Source organism: Pelobates fuscus, chromosome 2, assembly GCF_036172605.1.
Source record: "Pelobates fuscus isolate aPelFus1 chromosome 2, aPelFus1.pri, whole genome shotgun sequence".
NCBI lineage: Eukaryota > Metazoa > Chordata > Amphibia > Anura > Pelobatidae > Pelobates > Pelobates fuscus.
This window is the reverse complement of record NC_086318.1, coordinates 249,662,382-249,682,583: the sequence shown is the minus strand read 5'-3', so window position 1 is coordinate 249,682,583 and position 20,202 is coordinate 249,662,382. Positions and strand designations below refer to the sequence as shown.

General features: G+C 37.0%; 1 protein-coding gene across 2 annotated transcripts in view; it reads left to right on the top strand.

Moving 5' to 3' along the window:
- KATNA1 (katanin catalytic subunit A1) overlaps positions 1 to 20,202 on the top strand; it is a 71,295-nt gene that overhangs the window by 26,688 nt on the left and 24,405 nt on the right. For both annotated transcript variants that reach the window (XM_063441218.1, XM_063441219.1), the window contains exons 3-5: positions 9,271 to 9,428; positions 10,052 to 10,235; positions 19,075 to 19,193. In XM_063441218.1, coding sequence (XP_063297288.1) covers positions 9,271 to 9,428; positions 10,052 to 10,235; positions 19,075 to 19,193 — 461 coding nt within the window. The remainder of the gene's footprint in view (positions 1 to 9,270; positions 9,429 to 10,051; positions 10,236 to 19,074; positions 19,194 to 20,202) is intronic.

Sequence of the window (20,202 nt, the reverse complement as noted above, 5' to 3'; positions counted from 1 at the left end):
AAAGCATTTACAACTTCTCCTGTGCAATGTGGGGATATTTATGGGATAATAATAGTAAACAGTTGAGAATTGCACACTATTTCAATTCTCAGATCCCAAAGATCGTTATCGTGCAAGTGAAATGTATTCCATATAAATAAAATCACAATTTGTTATAAAAATAGATACAATTTATTGTGACAATTTAAATAATAATAATAAATAACATGTCTGTCAATAATCAATGAAAATTCAGTATAACATAGTATGCAATACAATATGGTAATGTAAAAACATCTTCCAATGGCTAACAGCCTTAATTGTCCAGACAAGATTTATGACGGTAGTTCACAGAGACAAAGAAAAAGTTTCACACAGCTTGCAGCGTAAAACCATAAAACTAGCTAACAGTTAGAATAACCCTTTCAATGCTTGCTAGACCTCCTAGGTAATTAATATCTAATCTCATGTAATTTTAAATAAAATAACAATTAAACTAGTTCATTAGTCACTTCCAGGGAACCATCCAATAAGAGTAATCTACTATGTTCTATAAGCAGAATCTTGACTTGCCTAAACAGATATTTTATCTTATTTTAGAGCAAATCAATACACCTGGATAAATATCACGATATGTTAACATGTGATATGTCACATAAATACATACTTCTGCAGCATGGAATGGTTATAAATATATACTTCTTAGTTAACTAAGATTTCTAAATATCGAAATCTGATCGTGATTTATCCAGTCATATATCATGCTATTAGAATTTTTTAATTAAATTAGATTAATTAAATGAAACCAGTATAATTACCAGTTGAGTAGACACTCATCTGATGACTTCCTTGTACCCCACTCTCTTGCTTTCTCTGCATACCTCTCTCTTCCCTTTGTCTTAACTTCAAAATTCACTAGGTGATAGACCAATAGAAACACTGGGGGTGTATTCGGTCTATAGAGGGCAGTCTCGTCCCACTAAACATACCTATCCAGGAAAGAGTTAACTTTTCCTGGTGGCTATTTTGACGTCATTTAGCTTATCTTTATGGTTAATATAATTTAAGTTTACTCGTCAGTTCAAAGAGTTTTCTTTGGGCTTTCTTCAGACTATGTGTCTCCAAATTCTGCTATAATTTCTAATATGACAGTTTGTAAACTTAGTCTCCCCTTTCACTACAATGGGAATCTTGTAAAATTTAGAAAGTAAAATTAATTACTATGTCTTATCTGGTCACTGGTGTCTGGCTTTCTTGTGTGAAACTAACATTAAGAAGAGTATTCCATCCCCCTTCTCTGTTAGACTCACATTGTATCACTGGGTTTGTTTATACTATGCATTCCTTTAGCTCTGGCAAAGTGGTTAGTTTTACAGAAAGGATAGAAATCTTGTGTCTTTTGTTAGCTTGAAGATAACAAAATGGAGTCTGCTCTGTTCAGAATGATTTAGGCAATATACACTTTAATTTCTATCATAGCACAAAATGTCTGCCAATATAAATACCCTGACAGCAAGAAGAGGTTTTCCTTTAAAGGATCATTATAGGGTCAGGGACACAAACATGTATTCCTGACCCTATAGTGAAAACCCACCATTTAGGTGACTCCCCCCCCGCCCCCCCTTAGCCCTCTTAGAATGGGTTAAAACTCTCCTTACTTCCAGCTCTCCATGGGTCTGCTGGTGCTGGCCCCGCCCCCCAAAACACTGTTTTGGCCAATCGACACCTCCTCATTGAATCAATGCATCTCTATGAGGAATATTCAGCATGGGTATTTTTTTCACAAAAACCTGGCTAAGGTATACAAATATTTTGTACTCAGGAAACATAGCTGAGAATAATTTAGTGATTTAATTTACAGTAGCATATATCAAGTTTCCAAAATTAACCACTAAAATGCAACATGTGTGTATAAAAATGCAAAAATAAAACAATACGATAAAATTTGAATGAAATTTGGTGCTAAAATAACTGTATAATAAAGCTCAAAATATACCATATGACATAGCCCCTGGTGTCTACTTTCACAAATGTTATGCATTTATGGGGTAATTTTAACCGTCAAACTGCTACAATGCCCTAAAAGGTGATATAGACACATCAAATCCATTTACTAAAATATTTTCCCACAAAGTTTGACATAAACTGTTGAAAAAAATGCCATCACCTTAACCCCTTAAGGACCAAACTTCTGGAATAAAAGGGAATCATGACGTGTCACACACGTCATGTGTCCTTAAGGGGTTAAGGCAGAATATACACCACTGTATTGTCTACTTTCACAAATGGTAGGTCATTGAGGGGTACATTCAACAGTCAAACTGCTACAATGCCCCAAAATGAGACTTGCATCCATCAAATCATCTATCAAAATTATCACTGTGAAAACTGAAATGGTCAGGTCTCTTTTATGACACTTTAACTTCACAGGATAGTGGCAAAGGCATAGATTGGGGGTATCGTTTTACTCAGTAGTTATGACTGAACACAATATGGGGTTTTCTGCAGCTGTAGCATACATCAGCTTTATGAAATACACATAAAAAAAACACCTTTTATGTGTGTATTTTAGAAATCCGGAAAAAAACACAATTTTACTACATTATTTAGCAGAGATTGGTGGTGAAATGGCTACGTAAATTTTTTCCAAATTCCCTTAGGTAAATAGCCTATGATGTGTGATATATAGATATAGATTTATATATATATCTATATATATATATATATATATATAATATACTTTTGTGCAGCAATTTTGCTTTCTGTGATCGCTATTAAGCTTACAAGACAAACATACCAAATTCCAAAATAGCTCCACATTAAAATTTTATTTACTCCTTGTATTTTCTGACCTCTAACTTTCAAAATATTAAATACATATTATGTACTCTGAAAATCAGAACTAATTGAATATTTTTTTAATTACTTTCCTTAAGCTGCCCTTATTATACACACGTTATTATAGCCTAAACTGTGAAAAAAACTTTCATTTATTTTTAATTTTTTCTAATAAATAAGAATTTATATATGTATATGTCAAATCAGATTATAACCCTCGTTGTCCTTTAACCCCTTCAGGACCGGACTGTTTTTGCGATGTTTGTACGTTAAGGACCTGAGCTATTTTAACACTTTTGTGGTGTTTGTGTTTAGCTGTAATTTTCCGCTCTCTCATTTACTGTTACGATACAAATTATATATTGTTTTTTTCAGGACAAAAAGGGCTTTCTTTACATACTATTATTTTTATCATGTCATATAATTTAATTTAAAAAAAATAGTAAAATATGGTGAAAAAAAACAAAAAACGTGTTTTTTGACTTCTACTTAAAAAATATTTTACTGATCTACAAAATCGAATGAAACAAACTGCTAAATAGATTAAACATTTTGTCCTTAGTTTAAAAACACCCAATGTTTACATGTTTTTTTGCTTTTATTTGCAAGTTATAGGGCTATAAGTACAAGTAGGAAATTGCGGTTTCAAAATTTACATTTTTCAAATGTATCAATAGTGACATTGTAACACTGTTATGTCATAAATCTCCAAAAAACACCCCACATGTATATATTTTTCTTAAACTAGATAACCCAGGGTATTCATCTAAGAATATTTTGACACTTTCTATGCTGCCATTTTACCACAAACCTTTGTCAAACTTTGCATAGGTAGTTTATTTTTTTTTTATTTTTTTCACATAAATTGCAATTCAGGTATAAATTTACAGATTTTGTTAGGTGTCACTACCAAACACCCCAATATGTGTTCAGCAACATCTCCCGAGTACAGGGATACCCCCCATGTATAGGTGCATTGGGTTGTTTGGGGGCTAAAAGGCCACATTTTGCAGGTGCGCTTATCCGTTTCCCAGCTTGGAATTTTGACATGTAGTCAACCTGCATGCATGTCCTATTTGGGACATTTTTGAAGCCGGCCAATGTATTTTACCCCCATCAAACCATATATTTTTGAAAAGTAGACACCCTAGGGTATTTCACATGGTGGAATTTTTACACTTTCCATGCACTAATTCTACCACCAGGCTTTGTCAAACATTGAGTTAGTAATTTTTTTTCAGTTTTTTTCACACACATTGTACTTTAGGCATGAATTAACACATCCTGTTATGTGTCACTGCCAAACAACACCCCAATATGTGTTCAGTAACATCTCCCGAGTACAGGGATACCCCCCATGTATAGGTGTTTGGGGGCTAAAAGGCCAAATTTTGCAGGTGCGCATATCAGTTTCCCAGCTTGGAATTTTGACATGTAGTCAACCTGCATGCATGTCCTATTTGGGACATTTTTGAAGCCGGCCAATGTATTTTACCCCCATCAAACCATATATTTTTGAAAAGTAGACACCCTAGGGTATTTCACATGGTGGAATTTTTACACTTTCCATGCACTAATTCTACCACCAGGCTTTGTCAAACATTGAGTTAGTAATTTTTTTTCAGTTTTTTTCACACACATTGTACTTTAGGCATGAATTAACAGATCCTGTTATGGGTCACTGCCAAACAACACCCCAATATGTGTTCAGTAACATCTCCCGAGTACAGGGATACCCCCCATGTATAGGTGTTTGGGGGCTAAAAGGCCAAATTTTGCAGGTGCGCATATCAGTTTCCCAGCTTGGAATTTTGACATGTAGTCAACCTGCATGCATGTCCTATTTGGGACATTTTTTAAGCTGGCCAATGTATTTTACCCCCATCAAACCATATATTTTTGAAAAGTAGAAACCCTAGGGTATTTCACATGGTGGCATTTTCACACTTTCCATGCACTAATTCTACCACCAGGCTTTGTCAAACATTGAGTTAGTAATTTTTTTTCAGTTTTTTTCACACACCTTGTACTTTAGGCATGAATTATCAGATCCTGTTATGTGTCACTGCCAAACAACACCCCAATATGTGTTCAGCAAGATCTCCTGAATACAGTGATACCACCCATGCATAGGCTTGTCGGGTTCTTTATGGGGCTAAAAGGCCACGTTTGGCAGGTGCGCTTATCAGTTTCCCAACTTGGAATTTTGACATGTAATCAACCTGCGCCCATGTCCCATTTGAGCCAATGTATTTTACCCCCATCAAACCATATATTTTTGAAAAGTAGACAACCCAGGGCATTTTAAATGGTGGTATTTTAACACTTTGAATGCACTGAATTCTACCACCAGCCTTTGTCAAACTTTTGGATAGTAATCTTTTTTTGTTTCTTTGTCACACACCTTGTACTTTAGGCATGAATTAACAGATCCTGTTATGTGTCACTGCCAAACACTGCCCAATATGTTCAGCAACATCTCTCGAGTACAGTGATATCCCCCATGTATATGGTTGCCGGGTTGTTTAGGGGCCAAAAGGCAACAATCAGAACTTGTACATGTCAGTTTTTCAACTTGATATATAGGTATGCTTGGTCTATCTTCAGTTTGACATAATTTTGTCCACCCCAGTTAATGTTACCATCATGACAATATGTATAGTATATATTTTTATAAAGTAGACATCAAATGTTATAGAGGATGGGGTGTTTTGACTTCTTTCCCCCAACCATTTTGCCCCCCAAAGAAAGTGTAGTGGTATTTTCTTTATTCTGGTTTTTATGCACACGTCAGCTGGTTATGTGTTACTGCCAGAAAACTTGTTAGGCCAAATGTGCAGGTAGCAAATGTACATTTAGCAGCAATCTTTAAACTGACTCCTGCAAATAGAATCTAAATGGAGATTTGGGGGAAGGAAACTGACTAACAAAAAAATGGCTGCTTTCCAAAGAAACAGAAAATAAAATAAAAATTCAGGAACACTTCTTACAACTTTTCTGTGTGGTACAGCTTGAAACATGTTCCTACACAGAGTCCTGGTTTCGAAGGGCAATCAGGACAGTGAAAAGGGGTGTCTGTCCTTTTCCCGTTTTTAAAACAGACCCGGCAACATTTCTGGGGGGGGGTTTTTCTAGCAGTTGGCGGTAACTTAAAAATAAAATGTCTGGACTCAGCTTGCACCGTTGTTGGAACTTGTCCATCTCCATAAATTGTTAAAGAAATTATTTTCAACTGAAATTGGAGAAAGGTGGTTTTCCCTGGATTATTTTTTTTTAAAAAGTAAAAATGAGTTGTGGGTTGCTATTTGCATCAGATAGATAGCCACCTTTTTATACCATGCTTTGGTTTTTCGTAAAATAAGATATGGCTGCATCAGCTGATCATCCAAATCAACACCACCCATGTACTTATTATACGCCCTGATGCAAACCGGTTTGGACTCTACTCTGCCCCGGACAGAGACGTCTGACATGCGTTCGTCATGGATGGTGGTGAGCATGTGGACATCCTTCCTGTCCCTAAATTTTAGTGCAAGCACCTCAGCTTTGCGAAGTGCTTTACATTCGCCTTTTTTTAATTTTGCATCTATGAGAGATCGTGGAAAGTCTTTCGAATTTTTTCTGGCAGTGCCGCAGGCCAGTTTCTGTAAAGCATAAAGTGTTTTAAATAGCCAGACACTACTATAAAAATTATCCACATAAAGGTGGTAACATTTATTAAACAAGGGGTTTAGTAGGTCCCATACAAGTTTCCCACTTGTCTCCAGGGAGTCAGGACAGTCAGGAGGGTCCAGTTGACCATCTTTCCCCTCATATACACGAAAGGCAAATGTGTATCCACTTTCGCTCTCACACAGTTTGTACAGTTTTATGCCATACCTAGAGCGCTTTGAGGGGATGTATTGTCTGAACCCTAATCTCCCTTTGTATTTCATTAGAGATTCATCTATGGATAAATTTTGTTGGGGGGTATAAACATCCGAAAATTTGTCCTGAAAATGGTCTAGCAGTGGGCGTATTTTATAAAGCCTATCGTATTGGGGGTGATCTCTAGGGTGACAGAGGTTATTGTCACTGAAATGTAAAAATCTCAGCAGTAACTCGTATCTGGCTCTAGGCATGGTTTGGGAGAATACTGGACTCGACATTATTGGGTTGGTGCTCCAGTATGAGCGAATCGATGGCTTCTTTATAATCCCCATGAGCATTGTAAGAGCCCAGAATTTTTTAAGCTCTGGGACATCTGTGGGATGCCAGTCATGCTCCCTGGCTGTATAGCTACCTGGATTGTTGTCAATAAATTGGGTAGCATACAAGTTAGTCTGGGAAGCAATCTCCTCCCAGATGGTATCCCCATAAAATAGTTCTACATACTGCATTGGAGAGAAGCCATCCACGTTAACATTAATGCCTGCGTTGGCACTAAAAGGGGGGACGTTGGGCTCGGCTAACTGTGGAGGTACCCAGTCCTCCTCCAAATTTGGCATAGCAGAGGAAGCACAGCTTCTTTCTTCAGCCGGCTCACACACAGATGACATGTCGTCTTGACTAGACTAGAGTCAAAATCTGACGCAGTGTCAGTGGCGTCAGAGTCTGACGCCAAGAAGGCATATGCCTCCTGCAAGTTATTCATACGCTGCATGTTTTACACACGACTAAAACAAATTACAAACACACAAAAATTTTTTTTTTTTTTTTTTTTTTTTTTTATAACTAAAACAGACTAAACAGCAATCCCTAAACTAACTCCTGTCACAAAAATCTAATGGAGATTTGGGGGAAGGAAACTGACTGACTACGACAGACTACGACAAATATTTTTAAAACAAATTTAACCCTTTAAGGGCAAAAAAAAAAGACCGACAGTACAAATGCACTGCTGAAACAGATCTGGCAGGGAAGGGGTTAAAATTGATTTTTAATTCACTTTAGATACTCTGGAACACTTCTGCTGCAACAAACTATCACGATCTCTGCCTCTCTCTCCTCACAAAACGCTACAGAGGAGAGAGGGGCAGAGATCACTGTCAAAGTGAGTGTTTGTAACACCCACTTTGACAGCAGCCAATTGTGAGCGATCGCGGATCGCTCACACACCGTAATTGGCTGTTACTATCTGCCTGGGATGTCTAGCAGATAGTTACAGCATTGTACTGGCAGGAGCGATCTTTGATCGCTTCCTGCAGCCCGTTTTTCGCTATGACGGTTCAGGACCGTTAGCGGTCCAAACGCACGTTTTACCGCTGACGGTCCTGAACCGTCCGCGGTCCTGAAAGGGTTAAAAAAACTGTATATAATATGTGTTGGTGCAATAAATAAGAAAAATGCAAACTGAGGTTGAACACAAACAGACAAAAGTTACATAAATTGCTTGTGTCCTTAAGGGTAAGTCCAGTTTCTGAAGCTGCATCCTTAAGGGGTTAAGTGTCCATAGCTCTGTTTGTTTCTATAACTGGTTTTCAAATGAGAAATGTGTTGCATGTTTTTTTTTTTTTTTTTTTTTTTTCCTTGTATGGGTCACTAAAATAAGATAATATATCCACCTTTTATATGTGACTATATATCTGATCTATGTTGTATGCGTTTTTTGAGTAAAAAAAAAAAAAAATAAATAAATATATATATATATATATATATATATATGCCAATAAAATGAGTTGCAGTCAACTGTTTGTTGTGTATCCCATTTTAAAAGTAGCAGTCAGTGCTGTTGAATATTTGTACTTTTTGAATATGTACCTTTGCAATGTATCTTTCATACTATACATTGTATCTTGATTTGCTCACAGCAAAGATGTGTATTTAAACTTTTTTTTTTTACATGTTTTGTACAAGAGCAGGAAATTACTTTTTTTTTAAATTTAATACTATGTAGCAGAGAAAACGCAGAATAGACTAATACAGCAATGACATTTGTTTTCAATCTTGCTTGTCACTGGTGGCTAAACAAAGTAAATGTCAGAATAGGTCAACTGTAGTCTGTTTTATGCAAATCTGAGCTTTTTTTAAATAAGTAACCAAAGTATTTAAAAGTGGTCATACAAAACTATTTAGGGGATTGTTGAGGATAAATTGTTGACGCAAATCATCGTTTTTAATGCACCAGTGCTTTTCTGTGCCATTCTATATCCTGAACATTTAGAGCCATACAACTATATAATTAAAAAAAACAAAAAACATATATGGCTTTTAATCTTAAGTTGAAATTCAACTTGCTTATGTAAGTGTTTTTAGTGTGTGAGTGTATTTTTATTTATACAGTTTTGCGCTATGTGCAGTGTATTCATGTTACTGTAGTAACCGAAGCTCCAAACAGTGTAACCTATAAGGAGAAGTCCAGGGTTTTTGTATCCCATTTTATATTTGCCGTACCTGCTTGTCCTATGGTTGGAAACCTGTACACTGAGGTAACGGTGTTTGTGTTTTTCTAAATACATTATATATTTTCCACAGGTTTGGCAAGAAATAAATGTAGAAGCTAAGCATGTGAAAGACATCATGTCCACATTGGAAAGTTTTAAGCTGGATAATTCACCAGTAAAAGCAGCACATCATGATTTGCCAGCTCAAGATGCAGAGGTCTGGTCCTTGCCAGTACCAGTTGAACGAAGGTATTTCAGTGGTTGACTACAGTGTAACATTTTGTTCCCATTCAAGATCACCATTTTGTTGCATCAGTGTGATCAGTCTACTTTATGTTTACTTTCTTTTTGATATAAATATTGGCTTTTTTTCATTCAGTGACATACAAGTGACTGTATGAATCATTTTGGCTATATGATCATCACAAAAATATGACACTGCTCCCACTATTATTTGTTAGAGACCTCACATGTGAATCTGATTAACAATGGTGCTTTTCCCAACATGGTTACAGTGATAGCCACCTTTGCCTAGCATTCCCTTGGTCTTCAGTTAACCTTTATAATGGGATTTTAAATGCTGGGGTGCAGAATGCTAAAATACCTCATTTACATCACTTTTCTAAAGTGGTGTCAGATGTGAATGAAAGCAGTAAGTTTCTGGCACCATTGTAGACTGCAGTACACATCTGAGTATATATATTTTTTTCTATCTGTAATAGAAATCGACAATTTTAAGTATGCCTTTTTGTAAGAAATGTAACTTGTAGGCATCCTTGGATGTGTTTGCAGAATTTCAGAATGTAACTAAATTGATGTTAATATTATGAAACTAGAATAACTGCATTTTCAATTTTCTAATTTTATTCAAGGCCTTCACCCGGTGTCAGGAAAAGACAATCTGCTCAATACAATGACAACAGAGTGCATAATAACCGTCTAAGTGCAGCTGCAAAATGTTCAAATCCTTCTTCAAAAAATTCCAATAATGCTAGAGTAAAACCTTCCCGAGCAATTGAAAGAAAGGACCAATTGAGTAAAATGAAAGAAGAGAAGGTAGTCCATAATCATAACTATGTATTTAGTAATTCTGGTATCTGTAACGTCATGCTACGTAAATCTGACTCAAAAAATTGAAAAAAATGTGTTTGCTGCACTTCAAAAATTGTTACTTTCCACCGCAGGAGGCATCGATACAAGAAGTTTATAGGGGAATTTAATGGTCCTGATGTCTGCTAGTATTTGCACTGAAGATACAAAAGTGCATATAGTTTTTAAATGATTTTTATTCATACAGTTTTACACTAAGTTACACTCACACATTAAGAGCACTTGTACAAACATTTACAATTTCATCTCAAGGTTAAAATATATATAGATCATCAATGCTTCTGCATTGCTGGAAAACAGTTGAAATTAGATAATTCTACATCCTGTCACTTATGGTGTCCACCTTCTCCATCCCAATGTGTTTTTTCTCTTTAAAAGGACTTCTTCATGATTATATATGACTAAGACATTGATAGACGTTTTATATACCAAGTAAATTGGTCCAAACACTGGGTGTGTTAACACCTCTTCCCTCTTACCATGCCCTACCAATATCTGATGTGGTAAGTGAAAGGAGTTCTTAATTAACCCACATTTTTAGACAGTTTACTTAGTGTAAAAACTGCTAGCAAATTCTTGAGCCTTTATACACTGATGAAGTAATGTTTAAAGTGCTGAAATGCACTAGAAATGACAGAAGAAGACATCTCTATTTTCATCTGTTTTCTAGCAAAGCAGCCAATGGACTAGTGGTCCATATATGGTTTTTAACCTTGAGTTGAAATTGAACTTGCTTGTGTGAGTGTATTTTTATTTATACATTTTTGTGCTATGTGTAGTTTATTCATGTTACTGTAGTAACCATTCCTCCAAACAGTGTAACCTATAAGGAGAAGTCCAGGGTTGTTGTATATCTTTTTATATTTGCCGTATCTGCTTGTCCTATGGTTGGTTGAGGCAAATCTTACATGTCAAAATGATTGGTGCACCTTGAATGCATGCTGTTAGCTCTAGAACATTGCTGCCATACTTGAGACCTGAAGGCCATGTAATGGTTTGTTAACCTGCAATTCTGTTGAATTACAGCTTGCTGCCAGCCCTCTACATTAAACATGTACAGCACTGATCTAAAAATAATATATTTGTGATCAGTGGAGAATAACAGTGTCTTGCCACCCAAAGCAAATTAATCATACACTACCACAGCTTATAGAAAAATGTTAGGAAAAAAAATGATCATTCTCCTTGTTGTACAGTCATTAATTTCTCGGGTACAATATCAAACAGGGTAAGCATTGTTCCTTGCTCTTCAGTAGTAAACTGAAGCTCTGCAGTGAAAGACATTAATCTACGTACTTAACACAAAGATAAAGCTTGCGCTTGCAGCAGTAGCTTAGTATCCAACAGCTTAAAATACATAGTAAAAACAAAGAGAACGTTACCTGCGCTCTGGCCTAAATCCCCATGTACATTTAAACAAAATGGAGGCTCTTTAGTTTTATTCCAATGGCCATTTGAATATATAAGTTCACCAGCCACGTCAAAGCAAGTGAGACAGGAAGGGGTATTTTATAAACCCTTTCACATTTAACCATTTATAGGGCTTTTAACCATACAATAAACTTTGCTGGTATCAGACAAAGTGTAAACATATTTAATGAGACAGGAAGGGGTGTTTTATAAACCCCTACATACTTGTTAACCCTAAATAGGGCTATAAAACATACATATCACCTTGCTGGTATCTTGTAAAATGTGAAAGGGTTTATAAAATACCCCTTCCTGTCTCACTGGAGATTCTTGTTTGTTTGTATCACACAGTTATGTTACATTGCTGCCAGCCTCTCCATGTTTGTCTTATTAAGAGTTTATAAGTATGTAGGGGCAGCACCCCTTTCTGTCTCATCAGAGAAATTTGCCTTTTAGCTGATACCAGTAAGGTGATTTGTATGTGTTCTTGCCCTATTCAGGGTTAAGTATGTAGGGGTTTATAAAACACCCCTTCCTTTCTCATTAGAGATGTTTACACTTTGTCTGATACCAGCAAAGTTTATTGTATGTGTAGAAGCCCTCTAAAGGGTTAAATATGAAAGGGTTTATAATGCACCCCTTCCTGTCTCACTGGAGATTCTTGGCTGATATCAGCATATCTAATGGCTAGTGTAGGAACTCACCTATTGAGGCTTGCCTTGACGTGGCTGGTGAGCTTATATATTCAAATGGCCATTGGAATAAAACTAAAGAGCCTCCATTTTGTTTAAATGTACATGAGGATTTAGGCCAGAGCGCAGGTAACGTTCTCTTAGTTTTTATTAATCTACTTAAGTTACATAGTACTAAAAAACAGTATGTAGGCTGATATTATCAGCGCTTATTACATGTACCTACATAAAGGACAGACCACTGAATGCGCTTCAGGTCACCCAGATGCTTTCAGCTCCAGCTATTTAAAAGGCATTTGGGTGAGACTTGAAATACATGCAGCTATTTAGCTATGGTTTGAGAAGCAGTACAGATTTGTGTGCTCACTCTGTAGTTCAGCTCTATTAGTAGCTCAAGGTTAGGCTTCAGTTCGTAGCAGAAGCAGCTGTAAACTCGAAGTGGTGCCTACCTTCTTATCATTCCCTTGCCATAAATATGCCTTTAATATTTTCTGCTATTAGCAATATAAATAAAAGGACAATAAAGTCACCAGAATAACTGCAGCTTAATGTAATTGTTCTGGTGTGTACTGCCTGTCCCTGTAGGCTTTTTAACCCCTTAAAGCCGTTGCGGTGGCATAGAACGCTGTAACTGCTTAAGCCCCCTGGAGCCTCCAGCTACTTACCTCCACCGCAATCTTCTTCGGGAGGACTGCATGGCATCCAAGTCAGCCCTCCCCCGGCAAATTAGGCCCCTGGGGGCCATGTGATAACTCTCAAAGAGCGATCACGTGGCCCCCTTATAGCTGGCTGTGGATCTGCCAACAGGGAGACTCTCTGGGCTTTCAGACAGTCCCCCTGCTGGTGGGAAGAGTAAAAAACAAACAAAAAAAATTAAACATGTAAAAATAAATTGGTGTGTGTGTGTGTGTGTGTGTGTGTATTATATAAATATAATATAAAAAAGTCCCAGATCCCAGCACTCAATGTTCCCAGTCTTTCATATGCTCAGGTGCAAAATCTCCAAACCGTTAAAGATAAATTCAAGAAAATAGAGAGCACTCACGAAAAACATTGTCTAAAGTCTCGTGAGTGCTCTCTTTTTTTCTTGAATATATATATATATATATATATATATATATATATATATATATATATATATAATGTGTATATATGTATGTGTGTATATTGTGGGGATATTTATGGGATAATAATAGTAAACAGTTGAGAATGGCCCACTATTTCAATTCTCAGATCCCAAAGATCATTATCATGTAAGTGAAATGTATTCCATATAAATAAAATCACAATTTGTTGTAAAAATAGATACTATTTATTGTGACAAATTAAATAATAATTATAAGTAACATGCGTGATAATAATCCATGAATATTTAGTATAACATAGCATGCAATACAGATGGCAATACATTCCAATGGCTGACACAGTATTGTCAAGACAAGATTTATGATGGGCTTCACAGAAAAAGAAAGTGAAAGTTTACACACACAGAAAAGCTTTTTCACACAGCTTGCAGCGTAAGGCCATAAAACTTTAACTAACAGTTAGAATAACCCTTTCAATGCTGGCTAGACCTCCTAGGTAATTAAGACCTATTCTCATGTAATTTTAAATAAAATAACACCTAAACCAACTCATTAGTCATTTCCTGGAACCATCCAATAAGAGTAATCTACCATGTTCTATAAGCAGAATTTTAACTTGCCTAAATAGATATTTTATCTTATTTTAGAGCAAATCAATACACCTGGATAATTATCACGATATGCTAACATGTGATATGTCACATTAATACATACTTATTCTAATTCCATCTGCAGAATGGAATGGTTATAACTATATATTTCTTAGTTAACTAAGATTTCTAAATATCGAAATCTAATCGTGATTTATCCAGTCATATATCATGCTATTAGAAAATGTTAATTAATTTAGATTAATTACCGGTAAATGAAACCAGTATAATTATTTAAATTCTTTATTTTTTATTTTTGGCAGTGCAGTAGTGAGTACATCATTTGGCAATGACAAGAATAAGGTACATCGAAAATATACAATAGTCAGTGTTGGTTTGTACAAAGATTTAAAGCATACTGCACTGTTATTTTATGGTTAAAGTAGCGTAAACAACATTTATGAACAGAGTAGTTACATATCTCAGTTTGCATGTCTTAACCTCCCACAATGACTGCGTTTACTTCCACTATCTGGGCAGAAGGGGAGACAACACATCAGTTTGAGGAGCAGGCCAAGCTTATGAGGTTAATGTTAGGCACATGTTTCAAACACAAAAAACAAAAATAAAAGTATAGGATAACTGTGAATAAACATGCTGGATTGTCCAGTCTAACCCTAGGGACGTGCGGCGTAGGCCGACTAGGATTAACCTAGCATGGGCCTGAGGTTCGGGGACACTCGTGGCTCGCTGAGTTCATGGATGGTATGCTAGGGCAAGGGCCCCGAACTTGCTGAGGTGATTGGCTGCCTGTTAGTTTAACTTGACAGGGTGCTTAAAGTATAGGGGTTGTCCAAATTTAGTTCCCCTGGGTTCAAGCATGATAATGCTTGAGGGGTTCCGCCTCCTTTCCCTCTTTTTTTTTTTTTTTTTTTTTTTAATGTATTCTTTATTTTATTTTTCGTGCAGTGAGATACAGGTGGTCTGTGGAGCCACAACAGCAAAACAAATCTACATAGTCAATACAAATGTCCAACGTCATGGCATACAAGAGAAATGCACATTTTGATATAGTATTAATGCTTATATCATAGATTTATATAGCAGCCCTGAACATTGTTAGTAATAGGAAGTTATAACCAGAAAAACTTTATGTAAGTAGCGAATGGGTATTCGGTCTAGCGGTTAGGTAGTGGGAGAGTCAAGGTGGTTAATAAGTGTGTCAACGTTAACAAAATGCTTAATGCATGATACACCATCACCGACATAGCTACACTAGTTTTTACTAGCCGGACAGTTGCATGGTTGACCTTCTTAGTGTGATGTGCGCACATTTTTAAATATAAACACGTTCGGTAATCACAGACATATATATTTTTAAGTGTATTCTTTTCCAACAAAATGTTAATTTTTGCTTAAATAAAATAATGTGTCCTATGAAAACGGAAACAGAAATACATTGAGGCATTACTTTCAAGGACCCAATAAACACAGCAGCTTCTGGTGGTAAGTGAGTATATATTAGCTAGCTTGTACCATGACAGATCATTTCTATCATCTCTGTGCAAACCCTTATTATGATTTAACTTTTTCTGACTTGGCTAGTACTTGACATTATTATAGGCTTTCTGCCCTTTATAACCTTAATTAATGTTTGGTTGTAAGGTGTTTTATAACTGCTATGTGTGTGTTCATTTTTGCCTGTTGGTTGCATTTAAAAGATATGTGTGTTAGTATAGAGCTGTGGCTAATATACTTCAAGTTAAGCATAAGTAGGGTGTAACTGTAACCAATAAGCAATAGGGGCAATAGGGGTTAGACATGTCATCAACGTTTGACATTAGACATGGCATCAACATTTGGAAACGTTAAACACAGTTCAGTCAGGGATTGATAAGCTGTGTGTCAACTGTCCCGACCGCGTCTTGGTGACACTTGAGGGGCGGGTTACCGTATGTTCGGTGTAAATGTTCTGGCCGTCTCGACAGGTATTCCGTGTGGTCGTCCGTCGCTGTTCAAGTGGTAATAGTAGCGTATGGGTCGGGTGTGAGGCATTGTGGGATGAACGGGACAGTTCTGGTTGGGTCCCATCTGTGCTGCGGGGATACTGGGCTCTTCTGGCCTTTTGGGTTGAGGGAGTCCATAGTTAGGCCTAATGATTGTAGAAGTGGTGCCGCATCACACAAGTCCCGTACCTGATGCGAGTCAGGTCCCTGTTGGACTGTTGGGGTGTGGGATGGTCGCCAGCGGTAACTGAGGCCCTTTTGGCGGAGGAGGGTGGTGAGTGGCTGGAGGGACCGTCTCCAAGCCAAGGTGCCGTTGGAGAGGTCGGCGTAAAAACTCAGTGCCCTGCCATCAAATTTTAGGGGCGTCACAGGTGTGGAATCCGGTGTGGCATTGGTCGGTGGTGAGGGCCATCCTGCTGTGTGGGCTGGTAGGTATTCCTCACCTGAGAGGTTGTCAGAGAAGTCTGAGAAGCCTCCGTGGAGTGCCGCCATGTTGGCTTCGTTTGTGCCTCGGGCCTGCCTCCACATGTCTCCTATGGTGAGTCCCGGGTTGTTTTTCCCCGTTTTTTTTTTGTTTGTTTTGCGACCCATGTTGTTAGGGTGTGGGCCGGGGGCTTCTGCCGTGGTTCAGTTGCCGGTTATATGGGTATTTGTCAGGTTTTTCTTGTTTGGGCCTCGGAGCTCCAGAGTAGTGCGACCGTTTGTCTCGGCTGTCAAGCTCCGCCCCCGAAACCAGTATAATTACTAGTTGAGTAGACATTCTCATCAGATGAGTAGGTAGTCTCAGGAACTGAATGGATGTGTGATTGGTGTGTAAGAAATTCTGCGTGCCCTGGAGTGGATATCTGTCATGGATTTCTCTGCATGGTCGAATCTGAAACCCAAACTCCAACTCACTTCAACTCCGACTCTTTGACTTCGCCCGCTTCCGACTGCTTTGCCCCTCCTCTTCCCTTTCTTGCTTACCTCTCTCTTCCCTTTGTCTTAACTTTTTAAAGGGAAAGATTCTCTGTTCGTCACTAGGTGACAGACCAATAGGGAAACTGGAGGTGTGGTTACCTTCCAGATAGCAATTTAAGTATTTGGTCTATAGAGGGCAGTCTCGTCCCACTAAACATTCCTATTCAGGAAAGAGTTAACTTTTCCTGGTGGCTATTCTGAAGTTATTTAGCTTATCTTTATGGTTAATATAATTTAAGTTTACTCGTCAGTTCAAAGGGTTTTCTTCAGACAGTGTGTCTCCAATTCCTGCTGTAATTTCTAATATGACAGTTCGTAAACTAAGTTTTACCTTTCACTTACAATGGGAATCTTGTAAAATTAATTACTAATCTTCTCTGTCACTAATGTCTGCGTTTAGAATTATTTCTATCGCATTAGCATCTAGACAGAGAATCCATCCCCCGTTCTCATTTCTTATCACTTGGTTTGTATATACAAACATTCCTAAGCTCCCAGCTCCGTAGTTAGCGTTACAGAAAGGATAGAAATCTGTGTCTTTGTTAGCTTGAAATCCAAAATGGAGTCTGCTCTGTTCTGAGTGATTCAGGCAAAATACACTTTTAATTTCTATCATAGCACAGAATGTCTGCCGATATAAATATCCTGACAATATATATATATATATATATATATATATATATATATATATATATATATACACACACTTGGCTCCATACATAATGTATTTTAATATTAATATAAGTACATATATTATACACTTAGAATGAAGTTACACACACACATATAAATGATGTGTGTGTGTGTGTGTGTATATATGTATACAAATCCACGTGTCCCGCACTCACATTTCCCGGTCTTGTTGCCTTGGTGCAATCCCCGGCTTAAATATGTACAATATCTTGATGGAGAGCACTCAAAGGACTCAAAATGTATTTCAAATAGTGCTTTTTATGTAAGCATCAAATCTTTGGATACAGAAAGTTAGAGAGTCAAATATAAGGCTTGCATTTCATTTTTTTCACATTAAAATTTGCCGGATTGGTTATTTTGCCTTTTGAGACCGTATGGTAGCCCAGGAATAAGAATTACCCCCATGATGGCATACCATTTGCAAAAGTAAACAACCCAAGGTATTGCAAACGGGGTATGTCCAGTCATTTTTAGTAGCCACTTAGTTATAAACACTGGCCGAATATCTGTTTTTTGCTTTTTTCACACAAAAACAAATATGAACGCTAACTTTGGCAAGTGTTTGTGACTAAGTGGCTACTAAAACAGACTAGACATACCCCACTTGCAATACCTTGGGTTGTGTACTTTGGCAAATGTTATGCCATCATGGGGGTCATTCTCATTCCTGGGCTACCACATGGTCTCAAAGGTAACATTACTAATCTGGCAAATTTTAATGGAAAAAAAATTAAAAATGGAATGGGCTATATTTGACCCTGTAACCTTCCAATACACTGTAAAATCTGTTAATGGGGGGTAAGGTTTTACTCAAGAGATATTGCTGAATACAAATATGTGCATTTTATTGCAGTAAAAGCGAACAGTATCATAACATTTACAGCTAAAATGTCAGGCGGAACTACAATTTGTTTTTAAAATCTTAATTTCTCAGTTTTTTTAAAAATTGTATTCATAATAAGTTATGTTTCATATATGAATAGTTCATGAGAAATTAGAGCCCTGTCTCTCCTGAGCAAAATTATATATAATTAGTATGGGTGCACTTAATATGAAAGAGGTGAATTACAGTTGAACAGACATATAACGCAAATTCCAGGGGGGGTGCCACCTAAACAGCGAGTTAGACCTAAAGTGTCCGGAATACGTTTGTATTCCTGACACAATAGTCTTCATTTCATTTTGCAGCATTCCCACAAGTTTTACGTATACCTACCTCTTGATTTAGCACTGCCTTCTTAATACTGTAGATTCATACGGTTTACTCAAGTATTTTAAGCTGTTTGAAATATGTAGAGGATTAAAAAAAAAAATTCTTTCCTTTTTTTTCTTCTTTTTTCTTTTCTTAGAACAAATCCGCTAATGTTTCAGAGAGTGAACCTAAGAAATTTGACGGCACTGGCTACGACAAAGATCTTGTGGAAATGTTAGAAAAAGACATAATTTCACAGAACCCCAATGTCCGATGGTGTGTATGTTTTGCATACTTTAACCCCTAATGCAAATTATACGTGTGTGTACATACATACATACATACATACATACATACATACATACATACACAGAATGTAATAGTTTTATTTAACAACACTTCAGCTAGGCCTAAACCTCTTGGTTTTATATATATATATATATATATTAATAATTTGTGTTTATATATGTGTTTGTGTGTGTATATATTGCTAAACACAAATACACACACCAGTCAAGCCATAAGACTTGCTTTTCCCACAGAAATCTCACTTCAACGTGTTCTCACTACTGCAAGGGATTCTGGGTAGGCATATGCAAATGAGCTCCACAAACCAGAACCAAATTTTTGCCTCATAATTCCACTTTATACATGGATTCTTTCTTGTATGTGTCTGCTGTACACAACGGAAGAGGAGCACATACTCCAAGGAATCCATGTACAAAGTGGAATTATGAGGCAAAAATGTGGTTCTTTGTTGAGCTCATTTGCATACGCCTTCCCAGAATCCCTTAAAGTGAGATTTCTGTGGAAAAAGCAAGTATTATGTCTTGACTGGTGTATGTATTTGTGTTTAGCAATGCATTAACTATCCACTTCAGATGTAAGGGGTTTTTATCCACACTTTTCCCCCCACCACAACTCTGTTGAGATATAATATATATATATATATATATATATATATATATATATATATATATTATGTGTGTGTGTGTGTGTGTATGTTTTCCTAGGCAAAGAAGACATAATGAAGTATAGAATTGCTTTTTGGAGTTTTTTTTCCTTGCGAAGGTTCAATACTCGACTCTGCATTTGCCTGAAAAAACTGTGAAAGCCCACCTCTTTCCTGCTCTTTAATCCATAGGTCAGGCATAGACAACCTTCTGCACTCCAGATGTTTTTGTCTACACCTCCCATAATGCTTTGAGAGCATTATGGGGGATATAGTCCACAACATCTAGAGTGCCGAAGGTTGTCTATCCCTGCTATAGGTTGAGAAAGGAAA